The sequence below is a fragment of the Zosterops lateralis genome (assembly GCF_965231275.1).
Source record: "Zosterops lateralis genome assembly, chromosome: 8".
Taxonomy (NCBI): Eukaryota; Metazoa; Chordata; class Aves; order Passeriformes; family Zosteropidae; genus Zosterops; species Zosterops lateralis.
Genome location: NC_139768.1, coordinates 26,076,282 through 26,097,219, shown reverse-complemented (window position 1 = coordinate 26,097,219; position 20,938 = coordinate 26,076,282). Strand labels below are relative to the sequence as shown.

The 20,938-nt window shown below is 41.9% G+C and overlaps 1 protein-coding gene across 3 annotated transcripts in view; it reads right to left on the bottom strand.

Moving 5' to 3' along the window:
- Positions 1-20,938, bottom strand: part of DOCK1 (dedicator of cytokinesis 1) — a 265,225-nt gene that overhangs the window by 57,970 nt on the left and 186,317 nt on the right. For all 3 annotated transcript variants that reach the window (XM_083866350.1, XM_083866352.1, XM_083866351.1), the window contains exons 30-33: positions 15,859-15,937; positions 15,309-15,409; positions 12,412-12,470; positions 6,266-6,414 (exon numbers count right to left, since the gene is read on the bottom strand). In XM_083866350.1, coding sequence (XP_083722476.1) covers positions 6,266-6,414; positions 12,412-12,470; positions 15,309-15,409; positions 15,859-15,937 — 388 coding nt within the window. The remainder of the gene's footprint in view (positions 1-6,265; positions 6,415-12,411; positions 12,471-15,308; positions 15,410-15,858; positions 15,938-20,938) is intronic.

The following is a 20,938-nucleotide window of genomic DNA, read 5'->3' as shown; positions in this document are numbered from 1 at the left end:
CCCAGCAACAGAACTAAACACAAAAATGCTGGAAGCTCTCGGAGAGAGGAAAGGCAACACCTGAGGCTGGATAACCCTGCTGGATAACCCAGCATCCCTGACACCCCTTTTTTGCACACAGACACTGACTGGAGGACACAGCCTGAGAAAGCTGTTAATAAATCCTGCAGAAGGGAAGAGAGCAGTCTCAAACAACTCCAGAATAATTTTATTTGGGCAATATTAAAAGAATGCAAACTGAAGTGGCCCTCAGAATATGTTTTAAATGCAAACTGGGTAATTGCCTGGATTTTTAATGATTACAGAGGGTTTTAGCTGCTGCTGCTAGGAATGGATGTGAACTGTTAGCGGAGGAAGGCTCACTCTGGGCCTGCTGCTCTGTAATGAATCAGTAAAGTTACCTAATTCCTAATTCTTCATTAAATAAGTACAGGCAGCCAGAGGACTAAAGACAGAGATCTCAGCAGGAGAGGCTGGGTGAGTGGGCAGGGGAATGGGAGCCCAGTGCTCACAGTGGGAGTTTGGTGACAGAACACTTGTCACCAGGTTTTTTCACTGTCACTTCTTAAGTCACCCCTAAGGACACTGAGGAGAAGCAAAAGGCCCCTACAAAAGAACAAAGAGTACCAGCATTTTGTAAATGTCATGAGATGTACTTTGCATCTGCAGGTGATATTAACAGAACATAATGTATCCATGGAGAAAGAACGGATTGTCTGGATCATAAAACATTCTGGGTTGGAAGGGACCCACAGGGATCATTGAGTCCAGCTCCTTTCCCTACCCAGACACCCCAACAACCCCACCCTGGGCATCCCTGGGAGCTTTGTCCAAACACTCCTGGAGCTCTGGCAGCCTCGGGGCTGTGCCCATTCCCTGGGGACCCTGGGCAGTGCCAGCACCCTCTGGGGGAAGAACCTTTCTCTGATATCCAGCCTAAACCTGCCCTGACACAGCTCCAGCTGTTCCCTCAGGTCCTGTCTCTGGCCACAGTGAATACAATGAATCCATTATTCAAATAATGACAGGAAAATGAGAAAAGGCAGGATAATGCAATCCACCCCCTCCCAGAGCCAAACGTGTTCCCACAGTACCAGAGCATTGAGTGAAACACTGAAACAACACAATGATGAAACAGAGAAGTCACAAAAATCCTGTTCCCTAATGAGCCCAGAAAGAAATTGACTTTCTAACCCAATGTGAGAAATGACACTTGCTGCCAGCCCCAGCCCTTCAGGTGATGTATTTTTTAGGAAGAGATTACTGAGATAGAGAAGAGCAATTACATTTGTCATGCAGGATCTTGAGGATCTTCCCACTATCAGTTTTACTTAAATCTCGGTAAATCCACGCTTTTTTGGCCATTTCCCCTAACAGCCTCTTGGGCTGAACAGAGCCAGACTTGTGGCATTTTGGGGGTTTTAAAGATTATTAACAATATCTTTGCTCTTCAGTCATTCCTGATATTTCTCATGGAGTCTCTGTGATTGCAGATCATGGCAGCCAGATGAATAAATGTTATTTAACATCAGTTAAAATTCCTTCTGTGGTCTTTCCATGGAGGAAGGTTTTATCAATACCAACTGAGGTTTATAGAGCTCTGGAGGTTTATCATTTCCCATGATGGGAGCTGGAATGTGACCCTGGAGCTCCACAAGCCAATGGCTCTGGGACACTGCACCTGGCATCTGTTGATAAACTCCATTTTTCCTTTTCTCTCTTTTTTTTTTTTTTTAGCCCTAATGCACTGAGGTTTTTTTTTTAAATGCATTACATTTAATTTAATGCATAAATAAGCCTGCAATTACTGTGATGGGATTTGGTCTCAAATGAAGAAGTGCCAGATCTCCAATGTTTCCATTACAGCCAGTGCCACTCGCCCAGCTCTTGCTGGAGGCTGAGGGGGAATATCTGCACCATCAGTGAGCCACAGTCACATCCTCCTGTTGACACTGAATGCTTCAGGGGTGACACCAGGAAGATTACAAGACATTTTTATCCACTTTTCCTCACAGCTGATCAAGATCTCAGCTTCTCCTTAGGATGAGAGTTTGAACTTGAGCGAAGAGCACATCCAGTGTCTGTGACAACCTCCCCCCTGGAGCAAATAAATCAGGGTGAGCCATCTCCTGTCAACTCAACTGGTCACTTTTGGGCTTGGGTTTACCTCAAGGAAGGCTGAATTTGTAGCACTGGCTGACAAGTTAATTTTGCTCTACATGAGGAGGACTTCCACCCCTCCAAGCTGCTATAAATTCATTTTGATGTGGGCTAATAATAATTTGCAATATAAAATCCAAGTGACAGATCACATCACCAGAAATTAGTCCTAAGGCAGAACTGGCACACAAGTACAGCAAAACTTTGCTCACAGGTTTTGATGGAAGTTGGTGGTTATTCCCAATGGTTTAATCCATTCTCTTTCCTATTTTTTCACAGCATTCCGGCTGGGAAACAGATTTGGAGCCATTCAAAATGATGGGATCATTCTGGAGGCCACTGCATTACCTTTCTCCCTTGCTCTCCAGGTGGAGTGAGAGAGGATTATTGATATTTTCCAAAAAGCCAGAAACCAAGAAAAAATTACACATTTACACTTCAATTGTAGGTAATTTTAAAAAATGTTACTTATTGAAACCAATCCTTTCTGGGGGATTAGTTATTTGGATTTGAATGTTCAGTGGGATCACAAGAACTGGGAGAGTCATTTACTTGTGTCCTGTCTGCAAAACTCACAGCACAGGGAAAGGGAGGTTAACCCAGGACTCAGAAGTGGCAGAAAGATTTAATATGGAATTACAGGTGCTGAAAGGCAAGAGAGATTCAGATAAACCAGGGAAAACTTCTGACTAAGGGGAATTAAAACCATCTGACATTCATCAATAACCAGCACATGAAAATCAAAATGTTGATGTGACTGTTTGATGATGCTGAGATTTACTGTTAAATGGCAGAAATGGGCTCGACTCCAAACAAGCAGAATGTGGTATCAGCAGTGACACAGGTCCAGAAAAGAGGAGTTAAAATTGATGCAAAGAGTGCTGGTAGGAAATGAGGAATGAAGCCACAGCTGGGAGGAACAAGCATTGACACCAGGAGATTTCCATGCTTCAAATTCCACATTCCAGCTGAAGGGTTGCTCCACCTGAAGCTTTCCCTCCTGCTGTCACCAGGGGATCCATCCCCCTCACCTGAGCAGGCCCTGAACAATCAAACCAATTCTCTTTCATCGCTCCCACGACTCTGACAAATTCCCTTTAAACCAGAGCCTCTGCTCCTGAAACCGGCCAAGGGAGAAGCCAAGTGGGATCTCCTTCCACAGGGAAGCCTCAGTCCCACACTGGTTTTAGGATGGGACTCCTGCTTTGAGGTACAGGCTACTTTGAAGTCTCATAAAGGCTTCAAAGCACCTTCAGAGGGAGAGGACAAAATGGGCAGCTCCAGCTTTTAATTCAATCAGCTTCATATAGTTCTGTAAAAACAAGGGGAATTTATCTTGTTCTGTCTCTAAATACACTGAGAGAAGGAAAAAAAAACCCCTTCTATCTGTTCCTGGTTTTACCAGGCAAACTCAAATCCTTCTGAAATGAAAACCACCATAGGGAAAGCTGCCTGTTTATCACACAAACCATCACAGCATCGGAGGCCTGCAAAAAACTGCAATTCCTCCCCCACAAATCATGAGGTTGATACATCTGCTGGAGAAGTGGAGCCAATCTAAACCCTTGTTGATGTGACTAATAAGGTTAGATAATTGGATTTCTGGCAGATTAGTTTAACAGCAGCCAACCATGCCATTTGGAAGTTCTCTCTGGAAGCAAGGCTGGACAAGGATAATTGGTACTTGCATATAAAGGATATAAAGCAGCATATTACATCGACCCATTAAGCATCAAAGCTTGCCTAGGTACTGGTAATATTAAAAAAAAAAAAATAGATTATATCTATTTCTATCACTTCAACACAAAAGAGACGAAAAAATAAGCAAGGCATCCACACACCAGGCAGCCCGACCTCAGTTCCTGAGGAAACCACAGAGCAAGATCTCATGGAAGGTTTTTCCAGGTACACAAAGGGCGAGAAGGTGAGTGGGAAAAGCCAATATACCAAGCTGAACATGAAAAAAAGTGTCCCCCTTCAATGGAGCCTGACTGTGTCCTGGATTGAACCACGTCTTGAACCATGTCTTGTTGAACCATGGCTGGAATTCCATGTCTGGCTCTGATCCACCAGCTTAGAGAGACCCTGACAAGCTGGAGATGCTCTAAAGGAGGGCCACCAACATGGGCAGAGTGCTGTAGAACCTGCTGTGTTTGAAGGAATTGTGTTTGTTTAGCCCAGAGGAAATCCAACTCAAACACTCCAACACTTGAAAGGTGCTCAGATGGAAGCAGAAACAGGCACAAGCTGATCTAAGGAAATTTCATCAGGAAATAAGAAGTGGAAAGTCTGAATTATAGAATCCTGGAATGGTTGGGGTTGGAAGGGACCTCTATCATTCCAAACCCCCTACCACAGACAAGGACACCTTCCAAAGGCCAGGATCAAACACTGGAATAGTTCACCCAGAGAAATGCTCGAACAGCCTTCACTGGAGGGCTCCAAATTGAGCTTCAGGTGGTCCCAGATAATCCAACCTAAGGCCCAGATTAATTCCAGAGGTCTCATCCTGCCTACACTTTCCCTCCACCCTCTGCTTTTCCCCAGCCTGTGATCTTCACTCCCCAAAGGCCAACCTGAGATACTCAGCAAACTCAGAACTGCAGGATCAATGGACAGATTGATTGTTCCTTGTAGGATGTGGCTGGTTCCTCTAAACCCATGGAAAAAGGGGTTGTTATCTCTCCACCTGTCCCGCCAATGCTACATCCATACAGAAGTTACACTGCCACAGGGAATGAATACTATGTCAAGTACAACCCCAGACATCTCTGACTTGAGGATGAGGCATTTTTCTTCTCAAATGGCAAAAAAAACCCGCCCTAAGTGAAATATTTAAGACATTCATTTATTAAAATCAGCCAACTATTCCACACAAAGCTGGTTTCCTTCTGTCAGGAAAATTGAGGGCCATAAATTTAGCTATAAAGTTACCCTCGGATTTTTCATGATCTATATAATTGTACAAATAAAAAATGACAAGCAACAAAAGAGAGCATCTGACAGGAAACCGTTTAAATGGCATCCCAGCGAGCATTTCAATCTTTACAGTAGCACTGGAGTCAAACATGAGAAAAAAATGATTATGCAGTAATTGGATGAAGCCAAAACACAGTTCACAACCTCTCCACACACCATCCAGCACAAAACAAATCAAAGCAATAAAGCTGATGCCATTTCCCTTGCTTAAGTCTTCCCATGCAGATTTTCATTTACTCTGCCTACAGATTTATTAAGAGCTGCTTCTCAATAGAAGTTCACAAGAAAAGTATGGAAAAGGATAAAGGTTTTTCATCCAAGAAAGAAAACTGCCAATAGAAAGGGGAAAAAAGCAAACAACACATCTCAAGCTTTATTACAAAATTCACAAGGTCATATCCTGAACTGACAGAAATCTCACAGTGGGAACGAGCTCCACTGGCTTAGTCCAAACCCTGCCTGGCCTAACTAGTCTTAAACTCAATCCATAAGCAAAGTTTCAAGGGAAGCAATGTCAGATGAATGATATCAGGAAACTTTCTTTCACTGCACTTGTCTTTCAGAAGTTGAAGCTATCAGGAAAAGATGCTGTGTGTGTATTCAAGGGCTCCTCTCAGCAGGTTCAAATAAAATAGAATAAAAATGCTCCATTACTATTTGAGATTTTGCAGTGCCTGTAGAGCAAGAAGAAGCACTGACAGTGCTGGATTAGTTTTTTCTTCTTCAAAACCCATAAAACGGTAAGGTAAAATCAGAATTATAAGAGAGTAGAGATGATAAATCCTTACAGGTTATACTTTTGCCACATTATCAGCCTTCCTTTATGTCCAATTTATCTCAGAAGCAAACTCCTTGTGTGAGTCACAGTGACAATTTAAGACATCTGTCTTTGTTCCTGTGCCATAACCAAAGATTTCATTTACTACATGCAAATTTCTCCTTCAAGAACCACTTCAAACCAACAGATGCAAACTCCACAGCCCCTCAGGAGTTAGAGGAAATAAGCAAATCCATAATTATATTATTCCTTAGAAAAACGAGAAAAAACAAAACTCCTTATGTTTTGTCAAAGAACGGCCAAATCTTCCTCAGTTTAAAATTTAAATGTCTGCAGCTCTCTGCTTACCCTCTGGAAGCTTCTGGTGGAGTGGAATTCACACTGCATCATGTCAAAGAAGATGGGGATGGTGGCTTTCCTCAGCTCCGTCTCTGGGATCAGCGTCATTTCCAGGATAGGCCCCACCATCTCTGGGATGAACTTGATTTTATGCTGACCTTTAGGAGAAAACATTTGAGGGCATTTCAGAGTGAACAACCCCTGGCTTTGGTAGAAGATGATGTAAAAGCTGAATTAATAAATCCTCACAGAGCACAACAATACAATATATATATGTATGTGTATATATATACACACACACATATATATACATATATATAATTATATATACACAATATATATTTTTATAAATAATTATATATGATGTATTATTGTGTTTTAATATCGGGCTCAACTGAAACACTTTTTAATTATTTATTATTTATTATTATAAATTTTATTATTTATTTTATTCGTTTTTATTATTCTTCTTTATTTGACAATAATGATGATCATGATGACCATCATTATAATTATTACTATTAATTCCACAGGAGAGAAGGAACTGTTTAAATCCCAATCAAGAAGAGCTGTTGAATCAGTCGTCAAGCTGGGACTCGCCACATTTCCCACTACATTATTTTTCGCGCCCAAATTTCCAGGTTTTATTTTAAAACACAATGTGTGGCTGGCAGGGAGGGAGGCTAAAAGGCACATCACTTGTATTAACTTATTTAGACTCCTGTGTGAACAAAATGTTCTTGGTGTCAGTCTATCAAAGTGTCACCACGAGTGCAGCCTAACAGAGCCTCGAGACACGAAAGCACAGCTCAGCCAGCCCACAATATGTCTCCTTTCCTCGGAGCTGAGCTGCCTGCAAAACCTGACTGCAGATTTGGCTTCCCAAGAGGAGGCTGCTCCTCCCCCCTTCCCTTCTCTGCTCCACACAGAGAGGGGAAATTAAAGCTGAACAGGAGCAGGGCACCTAATAAATACTGGCCTAGGAAAAAAGAGCAGGTTACTGTTTGGATTATTGGCTAAATGGATGCAGAGTGTGTGTGCTGCAAATGATCTGGTGAATAAGCCCATGGAAAAATCATCAGGGTGGATGGAGTTGGGAGTGACATTAAAGGTCATCCAATTCCACCCCTGCCATGCAGGGACACCTTCCACCATCCCAAGTGGCTCCAGCCCGGCCTTGGACACTGCCATGGATCCAGGGGCAGCCACAGCTGCTCTGGGCACCTTCTGCTGGTGTTTCATCACCTCATTTGTCAGCACAGCCATGAGAGCTCCAGGCAGAAGCTGATATACAAATACAAACAAAATAAAAACACATTTCTCCATCAGCAGCAGGCTGGGATCCACTGGGAGCTCAGGACAGAGCTGGAGATGTTCCTCACAAATGCCTTGTTAGGGATGTTTACAACCAGGTTCAAACTCTGTTTCTATACCCAGTATTGTGCTTCAAACCAGATTCCTGGGAGTCCAGTCCTCAGTTTCCTCCAGCTCTCAAATTCTTGCTCCCCACTGCAGTTACCAGTGGCACAGGACAGAAAAAGGTTTCAACTCATTTTTATTCCACTGCACTACAGCACTGTGACAGTAACCAGTGAAGTCTTTAATTGGTAGTTTCACTTTGACCAGAACTAACATAAATCTCAACAAATGTAATCAAGAAAAATCCTTTACCACCAAAACACGCTCCTTTTTTTAGCAGATATAATTTAAGTTCCTTGATTTGGCAAACTCCTGAATCCTATTAGCATTAGCAATCGGATCAGGGCAAATTAATACTCAACGAAAATGGTGACTTTGGGTGCTGCTGCAGTGCTGGGGCTGCTCAGGAATACCAAGTGAGAGGCCTAAAGCTCCCCTCAGCCTCCTACAAGGATTATTACATTGGGCCTCTCAGGTGACAGATTTCTTGTGTTATGCCTGAGGAGTGTCAGAGTCAATACTGCAGAAAACAAATAACGGTGACAAAAGTTGTTCATCACACACCAATTGAACACTGCCAGCTCTCCCTGTGCCATGGAGGGTTTTTCTGTTGCCTCAAGCACAGGAATTCCCTCAGAAGAAGAACATCTTTTGAACTTGAGATGTGAATAATCCACACAAGATCAGAATCTTTGATTTGGTGATGATGTGTTTGATGATCAGCTCTCTGGGGGAAGCCCCCAAGGTGGGAGGCCTGGGTGACGTCAGTCCCACACGCATCGATGGTGACACACATGGGTTTGCTGTGACAACGTGATCCTGGGAGATGCTGGGCCACTAAAGAAAGCACTGGGAGCAAAGCAGGACAGGAAACAAGGCTCCCCTGGCCCTCAGGGCATCCATCCCCCTGTCTGATAAACAACTCATCAAGGAATTCACCTTTTTCCTCTCTGGGGGAGTGTGGGAACTCCCATTCAGAGACTCCAAATGTGACAATTCTGGGAGAAAATTGAGGAGTCTCTTCTGCAAACCAACTTGTGCAGCTGCTTTAAGAATCACATGCAAAAAAAGTCACCTTTGACCAAAAAACCTTCCCCTTGCAGCAAAAAAAACTTCCCCCATGCAAAACCTTCCCCTCAGTCTTGTGCCTGGCCATGGGACGTGCTCACACAGCAGGAAGGGACCTCATCACAAACCAAACCCAAGGTGCTCTCCTTGCTGGATGACGTGTGATTCTCACCTCCCATATCCTTCCCTTTTCAATCTGGGCCACAAAAACCTGTGAGTGATTTGCCAGCAGCCTCCCCTGTCCCCTGGGCAGGCTGGGAACACGCCTGACTAACCCAGAGAGGGTTATGTGTAATGACTTCTATTTATGTAACACCCAAAGTTCAGGGCTATTTTTAACCTTCCAACAACATCCAGGGCCCTGTCAAGACACCTTTGGTGACGTCAAGCCCTGGGAGAGACGGTGGCACTGGCTGCAGGACATCAGCAACCATTCCCCTTCACCTTGAGGAGTTTCTCCTCTCCATCTCCCCCCAGCTGCTTCAGACGTCACCAAGAGCAGTGCTGCCCTCCCAGGGGCCTTTCCCTGGCCACCTCTGCCACCAGGATGTCACCTGAAATGTCACTCCAGTTCCTGTGCCACTGCAGCCCCGTGCACACAGCCTCCTGTCAGAGCCCGGCCTTCCGTTTGCTGAACTGCATCACAAAACCCTTTTGAGTTCCTGCATTTCCAAGACAGGCCACGGCCTGTTTGATGGTTGTTTGATGCTTAATGTCTCAGCAAGGTTTAAAAAGCCCCAGTTTCAACAAAACAGTGACTCAAAGCAACAAATTTTAAAGTTCAGGTTGTGGTATGGAAAGAAAAAAGCCTCTGAAGCACTGTTCTGCACTATAAATGTTCTTTTTTTTTTTTTTCCTGCTCATAAAAATAGGAAGTTGTGACTGTTGAGGCACCCCCCACATCAGAAACAGGCAGCCAAGTAAAAACTTCAAGAATTCTTATTTTACTATTTAATTTCAGAAAAAAAATTATACTTTTAAATGTGCATTATAGCTGGAGGACTGTCTTGTTCCCAGCTGAGAAGTTTTTACTCAGCAGGCATTGTGTGTTAATAGTGGTATTTAGAAACAAAACCTGATGAGACAAAATATTATTTTTTGAGGCTTTTCTATACCCTTTAATCCATAAATCAAAAGTCAGGGTGGTTTGGTTTCATCCCATCTCATGCACAATGGCACAGACATAAAAATCCTGTGCTGAAGAATTCCAGAATTCCAGCCTTTCACTTCTGATTTGGTTTCTGAACACACACATGAATAATTTGATTAATGCAGTGCAGCTTCCAAGATAAAAGTGTCAGGCACCCCCCAATCGATCCCCAAGCAGTGGGAAGTTGGAATTCCTTCTTAATTGATGCTGTGACACAGATGGGATTGGTGAGGAGCCAGAAGTTAAACATGATCCATGAGTCTAACATGGACTCTCTGTGTGATAAAGAAGATGAGGAAAATCAAGGTGCTGCTTAGAAGCACAAAGTTTGCCTTGGACTGGGCTCCTGCCTCACATTTACTTTTCTCTCCCAGCTTTTCTTGGGAAAAGCAGCCATTTCCTGACTCCCTCCACATGTGCCACTTTGGCATTAATGATCCCGTTAATAGACCTTAGAGAATCACAGATATTAGAGCTCGAGGAGGTCACAGAGGTATCTTACCTGGATAATCTCCATTTATAAAAAATCCATTAAAAATAAAAGGCTTTCATGACAGCACAGAAAGAAATATTGAAGAAAACACTACACCTTGTGCCAATCGATGCCCCAAACTCCAGGGGAAATTATTATCCTTGTTAATGGTGAGAAACTGAAGCCTGGAGCAACTAAATAACCTGTAAAGAGCAGGCAGTGACAGCAGCAGTAGTGAAAGGCACAATGCACTCCACAAAGCCCAGCCTGGATAAAACCACCTCAGTTAACAACAGCTGGATGGAAAAGTCTCCATCAAACTTTCTTCTTTCAGTCCAGTAAATTCTGGGGAAAGTTTAAGAATCCATAAGAATCCAACAAGGCCAGAAATATCAGTGAGAAGAAAAGGAGCTGGGAAAGGGGCTGAGCCTGGAGAAAAGGAGGCTCAGGGGGACCTTGTGGCTCTGCACAAGTCCCTGACAGGAGGGGACAGCCGGGGGGGTCAGGCTCTGCTCCCAGGGAACAGGGACAGGAGGAGAGGGAACGACCTCAGGCTGGGCCAGGGGAGGCTCAGGGTGGATATTGTGAACAATTTCTTCACCAAAATGATTTACAAGCACTGGAAGGGGTTGCCCAGGGCAGTGCTGGAGTCCCCATTCCTGGAGGGATTTAAAAGTGGATGTGGCACTTGGGGACATGGGGCACTAGTGGCCTTGGCAGTGCTGGGCTGGACTCCACCTTTTCCAACCTGAACAATTCCATGACTCCAGGACTGTGGGCCTGGAAGAGGAAAGGATTTGGCTAATTACTCACCCAGAGGCTGCCAGCATCCCACGCTGGGTGATGCAGCAGCAGGCACGACACTGATTTTATTACCTGCCTGTCAAGTCACATCTCAGTCGTGCACTAAGCTCTAATCTGTTCTCCAGACACTTAATTCACCAAAGATGCTTCTAATAAAAGTGAACTCAGCTGCTCTCTGAAGCCTTTTCTCATCATTGCAGCAGATAGGATGCAAATTCTATGATATCAAATACTTATGAACCCTTGGCACTCTCTTCTCTTATAGATACTGGGGTTTTTCAACTCTCAGCAACAACAGCTCAGCCAGAGATAGAAGTGAAGTGGCAAACGTGTTTATTTCTGATCATTTAAGGAAGTTTTGATAAAACTCAGAAGAGCTGAAGTGTCTGGGCTGTTAAGCTCAGGAAAATGAAATCTGGCAGACGAGTACACTCAGGTCACAGTAAATACTCAGTTCCTCATGAAATTCAATCCCTGTACAGGCAAATTATACTCAGAGAGCAGCCTAGGCTGGAGAGAGGCAGAGCTGCCTCATTTACCTACAAGCTCCAGGGAGGTCCAACCCAGGCTTTCCTGAGTCACTGATGCAGCCAGGCAAGGCTGAAAAGCAGAGTTCAAGCAGAATTTCCAAGCTGAGGTACTGAGAACCCTTGGACACATCCTTGGTGCTACAGTCCCAGGTACTGTATGCTCAAGGGAGTAAATATAAATATGTGTGTATAGAGATATTTTTAAGGGGAAAAAAAACCCCTTTGAATAATGTTGGAACCCTAGGTACTGGGAATTTTAGACTTTCTGTGAATAGAAAGTCTAAACAGAAGAAAAGAAGGTAAGAAAACCTACAGAATAGGTATCACCATAACAATGTGTTTGCTTTGTGTTCAGCAAGAGGCTGAAACCCACAAAATCACGAGACACACAAATATTAACCAGAGTGATGTGCCTTCCCAGATGGTGAATTAAATATGCAGAGGTGGCTTGATTTCTTAAATCACCTGTTTTTTCAAAGCTTTCTGCAGGCATACTTTTGTTTCAAGAGAAAGCAAATTGATTTTAGAGAATCATGTGATGGTTTGGGTTGGAAGGGACATCACAGATCATCTCATTCCATGGACAGGGACACCTTCCATAGATCAGGTTGCTCCAAGTCCCATCCAACCTGGCATTGAATTTTTTTCCAGGAATATCCCTCTAAGTTGTTTTTTGGGAACACTGAAGGCAACACATGTTTATGATACTTACCCAGGTTGTACCACATGTCCCTGATCTCAAAGCCAATCTGTCTTCTCATGTCCCCGTATCTTAAAAAGAAAAACAAAACCAGCATTAAAACGAAATAAATCTAAGACCTACAAACAGATAAATCAGATTCACAGACCTAAATCTCAAAATCAGATTCATGGCCTTGAAAAAGAGAAGAAATTCCAGTACAGGTTCTCAAATTGGACCCACACTATTGAGATTCCCTGGCTACCCTCAGCAGCTCAGCAATGCTTCTGTAAACATCAAAATTTGGAGAAAAAGGTTTCCAGCCTCAACAATTCCAACATTCCATGGTCCCAGGCAGAGGTGGGAGCCCATCCACCCCAAAGCTGGTGGCATCAAAACCTCCCATCTCCTCTCAGGATCATTTTCCATTCCCCTCCCTCTCCACATGAGCACCAGGAGAGCTTTAATGAGTGGAATCATCCCAATGGCTTCATTAACGATGGGATCAGAACCATAACAAGCTCCAAGGATGCATTTGCTACATGGAATATTTGCAAGCTAAAGATCATTACTTAAATAACAAGATGAGCCAAACTGTAATATCTGGCAACTTGTAGGATTTCAGGGGGATAATAGTGAGACACCCTGTCATTAATATGGATTAAAGAGAATCTTCTGCATCATTAAGAATCCGTTATTATCTAATGCTTAAATGCAATGTTTAGCAAAACCCACAAATTACAATAATTAAATTTTAATTATTAAATATTTGACATTTTAATTGAAATATGTACTTAAAAAGACGGGTGAGTGTGAGATTGAATTAACTGATTAATTATATCCCTTTTGACACAGAAGTGCCTTCACACAGCAATGAAAGTGCCTCCAGACCACGCATTTATTGAATCTCAAATTTATTGTCTTGATTCCAAAACCTGATTAAACTGAAAATAACAATTTGCAAATTCATTACAAACAAAGATTTACAATTTTTCAAACTTTATTAAGCAACCACTTAAAATGACTTAATTTATTTACTTCTATTAGCAGTGAGAAATGCCTGTTGATTCCTTCAATTCCTTCAGTGAGATAAACTGCTCTGTTTATTATAAAAATCACTCCAAGAAAATTTGTGCCTGTGGTTCCCATCCTGACAAAGAGGAATCATCAGTCCACAAATGTATTTGACAGCAATTTCCAGCCCAATTACAGCTCAGCTTTTGGCTCTTTGTTCAGGTCAGGAGTCTGAGCTGAACTAAAATGCTCTCGTAGGTGCTCACTAACACTGGGCAGAGAGAGCAAAGGGATTCTAAATTTAATGGAATAAAATTTACCTGCAACACCACCTCGATTTCCTAAATAAAATCTATCTGCCTTTACAATACCACCTCAATTTCCTTAAATAAAATACACCTGGCTCTGCACTACCAGCTCGATTTCCTTAAAAACCCTTTATCTATAATGTTATTTATGGTATTTACAGCACATGCCCCAAACCCTGAGCTCTGCTTGACACCACTTTTCCACTGAACTTGTCAATATTCCTGTTTCATCAAGGAAGCCCCACGAGTTCCAGGTAGAGCAGATCCTAAAATGCTTTAAAATTCTCTTTCAAGGCTCAGGTAGAGCACAGACTCCAAAGGAAACACCTCAAAACTCAGGAGGGAGAGGTGGAGTTTGCAGGGCAAAACTTGGCTCCCATAAAAGGGGATGGGATGTGGAGCCCTTCCTGAATTTTCTGATCAAAACCTAAAAGCTGCACAAGGAGCAAAAAGCCTTTAAAATCAAGTCACTGCAGCAGTGATGAACTGTCCCCACTCTCCCTGGGATTTCTCTTATCATAATAATAGACAGAAAGACCTGAAGTGGGAAGGTGAAGGGATACAAAATGCATTTTCTTTCTCTACACAGACATATTTTATTTATTGTGCACACCAGGAGCCTGAGCTGTGCCTGTTCAAGGAATCACAGCTTGGAAATTCCCCATTTTTGAGACCTCACCAGCCTTTCTAGCTGTTCTTCCCAAGTATTATGCTACAGAAAAAGAATCTATACACTCTGTCTGAAATCACAAAACTGCTTTTTTTTCAGAGTTTGGTGTTTAGTTATGTAATAATAAAGTCACTTCTGTGGAACACCAATAAAAGGCAGGAGAAATATCAACAGGACAAGATGAAAACAGCCTCAAGTTGTGCCAGGGGAGGATAAAGGGAGAGTGGGAAAAATTTCCTCACTCAGAGGGTGGCCAGGCACTGGAATTGGTTGTTCAGCTGGAGTTTCCCTCCCCTGGAGGGATTTAAAAGCTGTAAGGATGTGGTGGCACTTGGGGACATGGGGCAGTGGTGGCCTTGACTCCATGATCTTAGAGGTCTTTTCCATGCTTAATCACTCTGGTTAAATAAAATCTTCATGTTCCAGGCTTTTTTCCCCTTTAGACAGCTTTCCTTTGCTGTGAGATGCTGACTGGTTGGTGGCAGGGAATGTCATCCCTCAGAAGCAGGAAATGACTGTACTTATCCCAACCCATCCTTCAGGGAGAGCCCAGTGGAAATGGCAGGAGCAACCAAAATTCCCCCCAAACAGAGGTCAGGGATAAATTAACAATAAAGAGCAGATGTAAAATGAGATTGGAAGAAGCACAAAGCTGAAGTGATTTCAAAATGCAGTTTTATAACATGTTAACACTTCTGAGAACCTTGACTTCCTGAACATCCCACACTGAACTCATCAGAGGCGAGTGGCGAAATTCAGATCTCGATGCCAGGGCACAAACACACCCAACACTTGATTCATGTTTTTCAACCCAATCTTTCATTATCCCCTGATTGCATCTCAATTTGAATAGATTTAGCAAAGAAATTAAATTGAAATTATGGCAATAGACAGACCTCATGTTCTTGGCCATGACATAGATGATGAGCAGGACTTACTTGTTAAGGATTTTTGCTCTTTTAGCACTTGAAAAATTCTCCAGTTGTAAAGATTCTTGCGTAAGAAAAGCAACAGCCAGGTGGAAATAGTTGTTCCAGAGCTGAAAGGCCCCAAAATGACAAGAAGATATTCCATTAATTCTCTGAAATGTTTCCCTACACACCTACAAAACAACTTAAAAGTCTCTAAATTATGCACATAAATATTTCAAGGAGAAAAGAACAGACACCACAGAGATGGTGTTTCTTGATAAATTCTTAATACAGCTCCTCGTTGCCTTTATGTTTCCAACAAATCTTTCCCAGCTACAAATCCCAATTCTTTGTGTTTTGATGATTCAAGCAGAATCCCAACCCAAACCCTGCTGTGATTCTGTGATTCCATGACAAGACCCACAAGTCAGGAACAGATCGCAACAACTGCTGAGTCTGGAATGATTTAACTGGGATAATACAACCATGAATAAACTCACAAAACCGACACGTTAAAGGCAAAAAATTTACGAAATTAATAACATTTATTCCATTAAAGCCGGGAGTTTTTTCTTACCTGTAACTCAAAGTTGGTTTGATCAAGGAATTTTTTGTTTAGCATATCTGCATACTGATTAATTGCTCGCAGGAAGACTCTGAAAGATCAAGAGAAAATTACATAATTACACACTTCTGGGCTACCTTTGTATATTTGGCATCCCAATTAGACACAAAATCCGAGTCTGTCTGGAAAGTGAAATTTGAGGCTGATACTTGAAAAGCAGTGTGATCTCACCACTGGTAAGTGTACAGAATTCTATGCAGATGTTCTCCAAATTAATCAACTAAATTAGCATATGCAGAAACAGAGGGAGTGTTTGGGATAAAATCACTTGTCTTTAAAATATCTTTTCATAATCAAGAGATCATTAAAAATTCTGTTTATTAGCACTATATAGACATACATTTTTAAAGTTACAGTCTTGTGTCTAACCCAGACCAGCAACTGGTTGTATTTTAACTTTGAGGTCAAGAAAACCACGTTTTTAAGCACACGAGACAAAAAAACTTTCCACTTATGGCACAACAGAAATGCTGCTGAAGGACAATCTTTAAAGCATTGTTCACTGCTCTACTTCCAAAATGCTAATTCAGTACCCACTGTAGTTTATGGAGTTTCTAAAATGCTTCTTAAATTGCAAAAGGAGTTGGCCTGACAAGCTTGAAAGAGAAAACCAAATGGCACAGGAGAAGTAGGGCACTACATATTCATGGTGCTGAAATATAAACAGATTATTCCTTGGTAGCCTGATCTCCATTTTCAAAACAAACATGAGATTCCCCCTGCAAACTCAGAATTTATGCTGTGCAGCTGCCAGCTAATGCCCAGACAAATGAGCTGCTCTTTGGAGTGGGCTGGGGGAGAGATTTGAGTCTCCTCAGAGTCCCCCAAAATGATGAAAACCATTCCTGACATGTTCTGGGTTTGTTTTTTCCCCACCCCAAAACCAATCTTGAAAAAGAAAGTTCACTACTGCAAATAAAAAAAGTTGATTTTCCTTCAGGCTGGTAAAAAGAAAAAAAAAAAAGAAAAAAAAAAGGCAGAATTATTTAAAACAAACCAGCTAGAAAGGGTTTGTACTGAATTTAAGATACTTGGCAATTTCTCCTGAAAAAAATTAATATTTAGCTGAAAGTTTGGTATCCAAGAGAAAAGAAGCCTCCAGATCATGCACAGGCAACATGATGGAAACAGACATTGTTTATATATATTTTATATTATATATTAATATATTTATATATAAATATATTTATGTATGGGCAATGTGTTGCCAAGAGATTATTTATGAACATATTGATGCATTTATATAAATATATCAATATGTACATAAATTCATCAGCAGACTAAGAGAGTTTATTTATTTATATATTGAAAGAAATTAATAAAGGGAAAAAATCGATGCAACTGGGAAGTATTTGTAGTAAAAGGTCAGATCAACCCCATGGCAGAATCCCAGAGGAGAAAGAAAGGATCTAAATGGGAAAATTAAAATTAAATTCAGAAAGGAAAATACAAAAAGAATTAAAATATAAAAGTGTATTTAAAATATAAGCAAATATACATAAAAATCAAGTACATACATATATCCAGGTGTGTTTTATAATATTATTTTTTATAACTAAGATGACAGAGGCATTTGCACCCAGCACACTCAAGGAGGAATTTCAGCACTTCAGCCCATATTCAGCGTCTTTGTCAGTGTTTTGGGCAAGCCCTTCATTAAGAGATTTATAAATGAACTGAATCCAGCACACAAATGAACACCCTGCACTGCTCCAAAATATATGGATTTGAGATCTATGATTCAATTACCGAGCTGTAGCACAAACTAAGATTGAAACCAAAGTTATCTGTGTGATCAGACAATCACCAGCTTTATCCTCTCCTTATCCCTGCTTTGCTTTGTGCTTTTGAAAGCTGATAATACAATGAGATCTGTAAATCTTCCCCCAGAATTAACAATTTCACGTGGTGCAGGGGCCATCCAAGGCTGCTTCCTCATGGACATAAAAATGGTTCCAACTCAGGCAGGGTTGTGCCTCCAACTTAATGATGCTGCCTTAAGACACCACTGTAACGTATTCAATCTATTCCATCTAATTAAGCTTTGGCACAATCTCATTAGTTTATATACTATTATTTTTCTTTCAATTGTAACTCTCATTTTTCCCTTCTATTAATTCCAGGGAATACCAACAAAGAACAAATAATACAAACTCTGCAGTATTTGCCAGCAAGGAAAAGGAGCAGAGCACAGAATGTGTGTTCAACTGGAGCTGGAATTAAACAACCCCTGGGTGTCAGGGGGGTTTAGGAAGCCAGGAATTCCTCCAATTTTCCATAAAGGAACATCCCAAAGAAGAGATGGAGAGACAAATGTTGATTTTTGAATTATTGGAATCAAAACTTATTTTTGATTTGATATGATCAATCCTTCTGTGACTGGATAGAACACTTCCTATACAGGTCAGTGGAGAAATCCCAGTGACAGTCAACAGAACATCATCCTCATCATCACCATTATTATTATTATTATTACTTCTTCTACTACTGCTACTCCTACTTCTACTCCTACAATTATTATTACAGTCTATCTTCATTTGCAAATCAAATGTCATGGCAAACCTCACAGCACTTTTCTGGATATTTTAGCACCTCCAGTGCCAAGAGCAAACAGCAAAATTAAGATGTTTTTTATCTAATGACATTAAGCTTTTAAAAAAATATTTATTCAAATATTGGTAAGAAGAAGTAGCAAGTTGCAAGATCACTACTCTGAAGAGAGAATTTCAATAGTAAAAAAAACCCTGCTGGATGAATTCTTGGCTGTAACCTGGGCAATGCTTTGTTATCACCTGGGAAGTTGCTGCAACTCATGAATATAAAAACGCTTCAGGTTTATGCCCAAATAAAAACTGAAAGAGGAAGATGAAATATTTTATCATTCCAGGTGTTAGTTAAATCCCTCTTCCGCCTCCAAAGCAGGTCCTGACAATTTTCAGTAACCTCACTGTCAAAAGTTAGAGAAAATGGAGAATGAAGCAAAAAGTGGCTCTTCAGAATAAGTGGAATTAACCCAAAAGCAACAGCTCTGTACTGAAGAAGAAAGGAATTGGCTGCTGGAACACTCTCAAGGATAAAAGGTGGACATCACTGGGCCAAGGGATAAATAATCCAAACTCTCAGCTGGAGAGCATCCCTGGCAGTGCCAGCCCTTATCTCGCTGTAATTAATAATGAAGATTGGCTCCCAGTTGCGCGTGCATAAAAAGAAGTGCTCTTCTTGAAATTCAGTTTCAATGAACAAAAGAATTTATTATCCATGTCAGGAAGAGGTACAGAAGTTAAACTTTGAAAAAGGGACAAGTTCAGAGCCTGGAACCCAACACAATGGACTCTGCTGCCATGTAAGACAACAAAACCTAATCCAAATGTATTGGGAAAGATTTGTGAGACAAAAGACTTTATCAACCCAATTAAAAGCAGGAAATTAACATTTTCTATTATGTGATTGGAATAGAAGGAATATGATTACAGAATGAAGTCACTTCAGGATATGTGGAAGAAAGAAGGGCATAAAAATCCACCAAAGAACAAAATCAACACCCTGGACAGAGGAAGGTTTTGTCTGAGCTCTGGGGAAGGGGGGATGGGGATGGCTCCAAGGGCATCCACAGATTCCTTCTGTTGTAGTTTGATCCTCTGAGGCAGGGACTGTCCTCTAATGCTGTGTTTAGAGACCTTCCAGGTCTTTACAGACCAGAATCAGAAGCATTTTGATTGGGGTTGGAAGGGACCTTAAATCCCACCCAGTCCTGTGCCTGCCATGGGCAGGGACACCTCCCACTGTCCCAGGCTGCTCCAAGCCCCAGTGTCCAGCCTGGCCTTGGGCACTGCCAGGGATCCAGGGGCAGCCAAAGCTGCTCTGGGAATTCTGTCCCAGCTCCTCCCCACACTCCCAGAGAACAATTCCTGCCCAAACCCCACCTAAATCTTCCCATTTTCAGCTTAAAGCCATTTCTCCTTTTTCCTCCCTTGTCCCAAGTCTCTCTCAAGCACTCTTGGAGCCCCTGAAAGAGACCAAGGTGTCCCCAGAACCCTTCCTCTGCCACCAGGATGTTTTGGGATTTCATCCCCGTTTATGCATTTCCTGATCAGACCTCTATCAGCTCTCCATGACCCAGCAGGAAGAGTGAATTGCCCAGCACTTTTGAATGTGACACAAAAGCCTGGCTGAGAGCACAGGTGAGAGAAGGTAGGGGAAAAGGAACCATGGCAGAGGTCAACATGAGTAAATACAGGTCATAAAAAGCAGAAAATCTCAAAGAAAAAATAAAAAACCCAGGTGACCAAATCTCAGTGACCTGCTTGGGTACATCCACCTTGCCCTGCCTTTGGCAGTCCTCATTTCTCCAGTGATTTCTGCCCCTTTCTTGTTCTCACTCCACAGTTAATCCATCCAGGAATGTGCTGCTGGTTCATGAACTGACTTCAATTTCAACTCCTGACTCCTGGGAATGTTTCCTGTTATTGATTATCATTCACTTCCACAAGGCCCATAGGTGCTTAATTGCTTTGTGGATGCAGAGATTGCTTCACCAAACAGAGCAAAAATTAATGGTTGGATTCTGTAGTTTTCCAAAAGGTCCTTTTTTTTCCCTCCAAACAACCTCACTGCCTCCAGGAGGGCTGGGAACATACATCAAATCCTGACTTCCAGTGGCAATTGTAAATGAAGGAGGGACAGAGGGATTCGATTTATAAATGGAACTGGAGTCACTGTGCCAAACAATCCATTTTTTTTTAGCCCTTTCTCAGGTTCAGTCGCTTTTTATTCTGCCATTCTCCCTCCTAATTAGTCAAGTGCCCTGATTTGCTCATGTTTAAAAGCATTCTGTGCCCCGTTTTCTCTCACTCAGCTTCTGACATTGTTGGAAAGTATTTGCAGGAGCTGCAGGAGCTGAGGAAAGCTGGGTGCAGGAACATCCATCCAACTACTTCTGCAGAAAACACTGCTCTGGAGGAACAGTCCACAGAGAAATATTGAAAAAGTGGAAATATTTTTACAGCCTATGCCATTTTGCACATGATTTAGC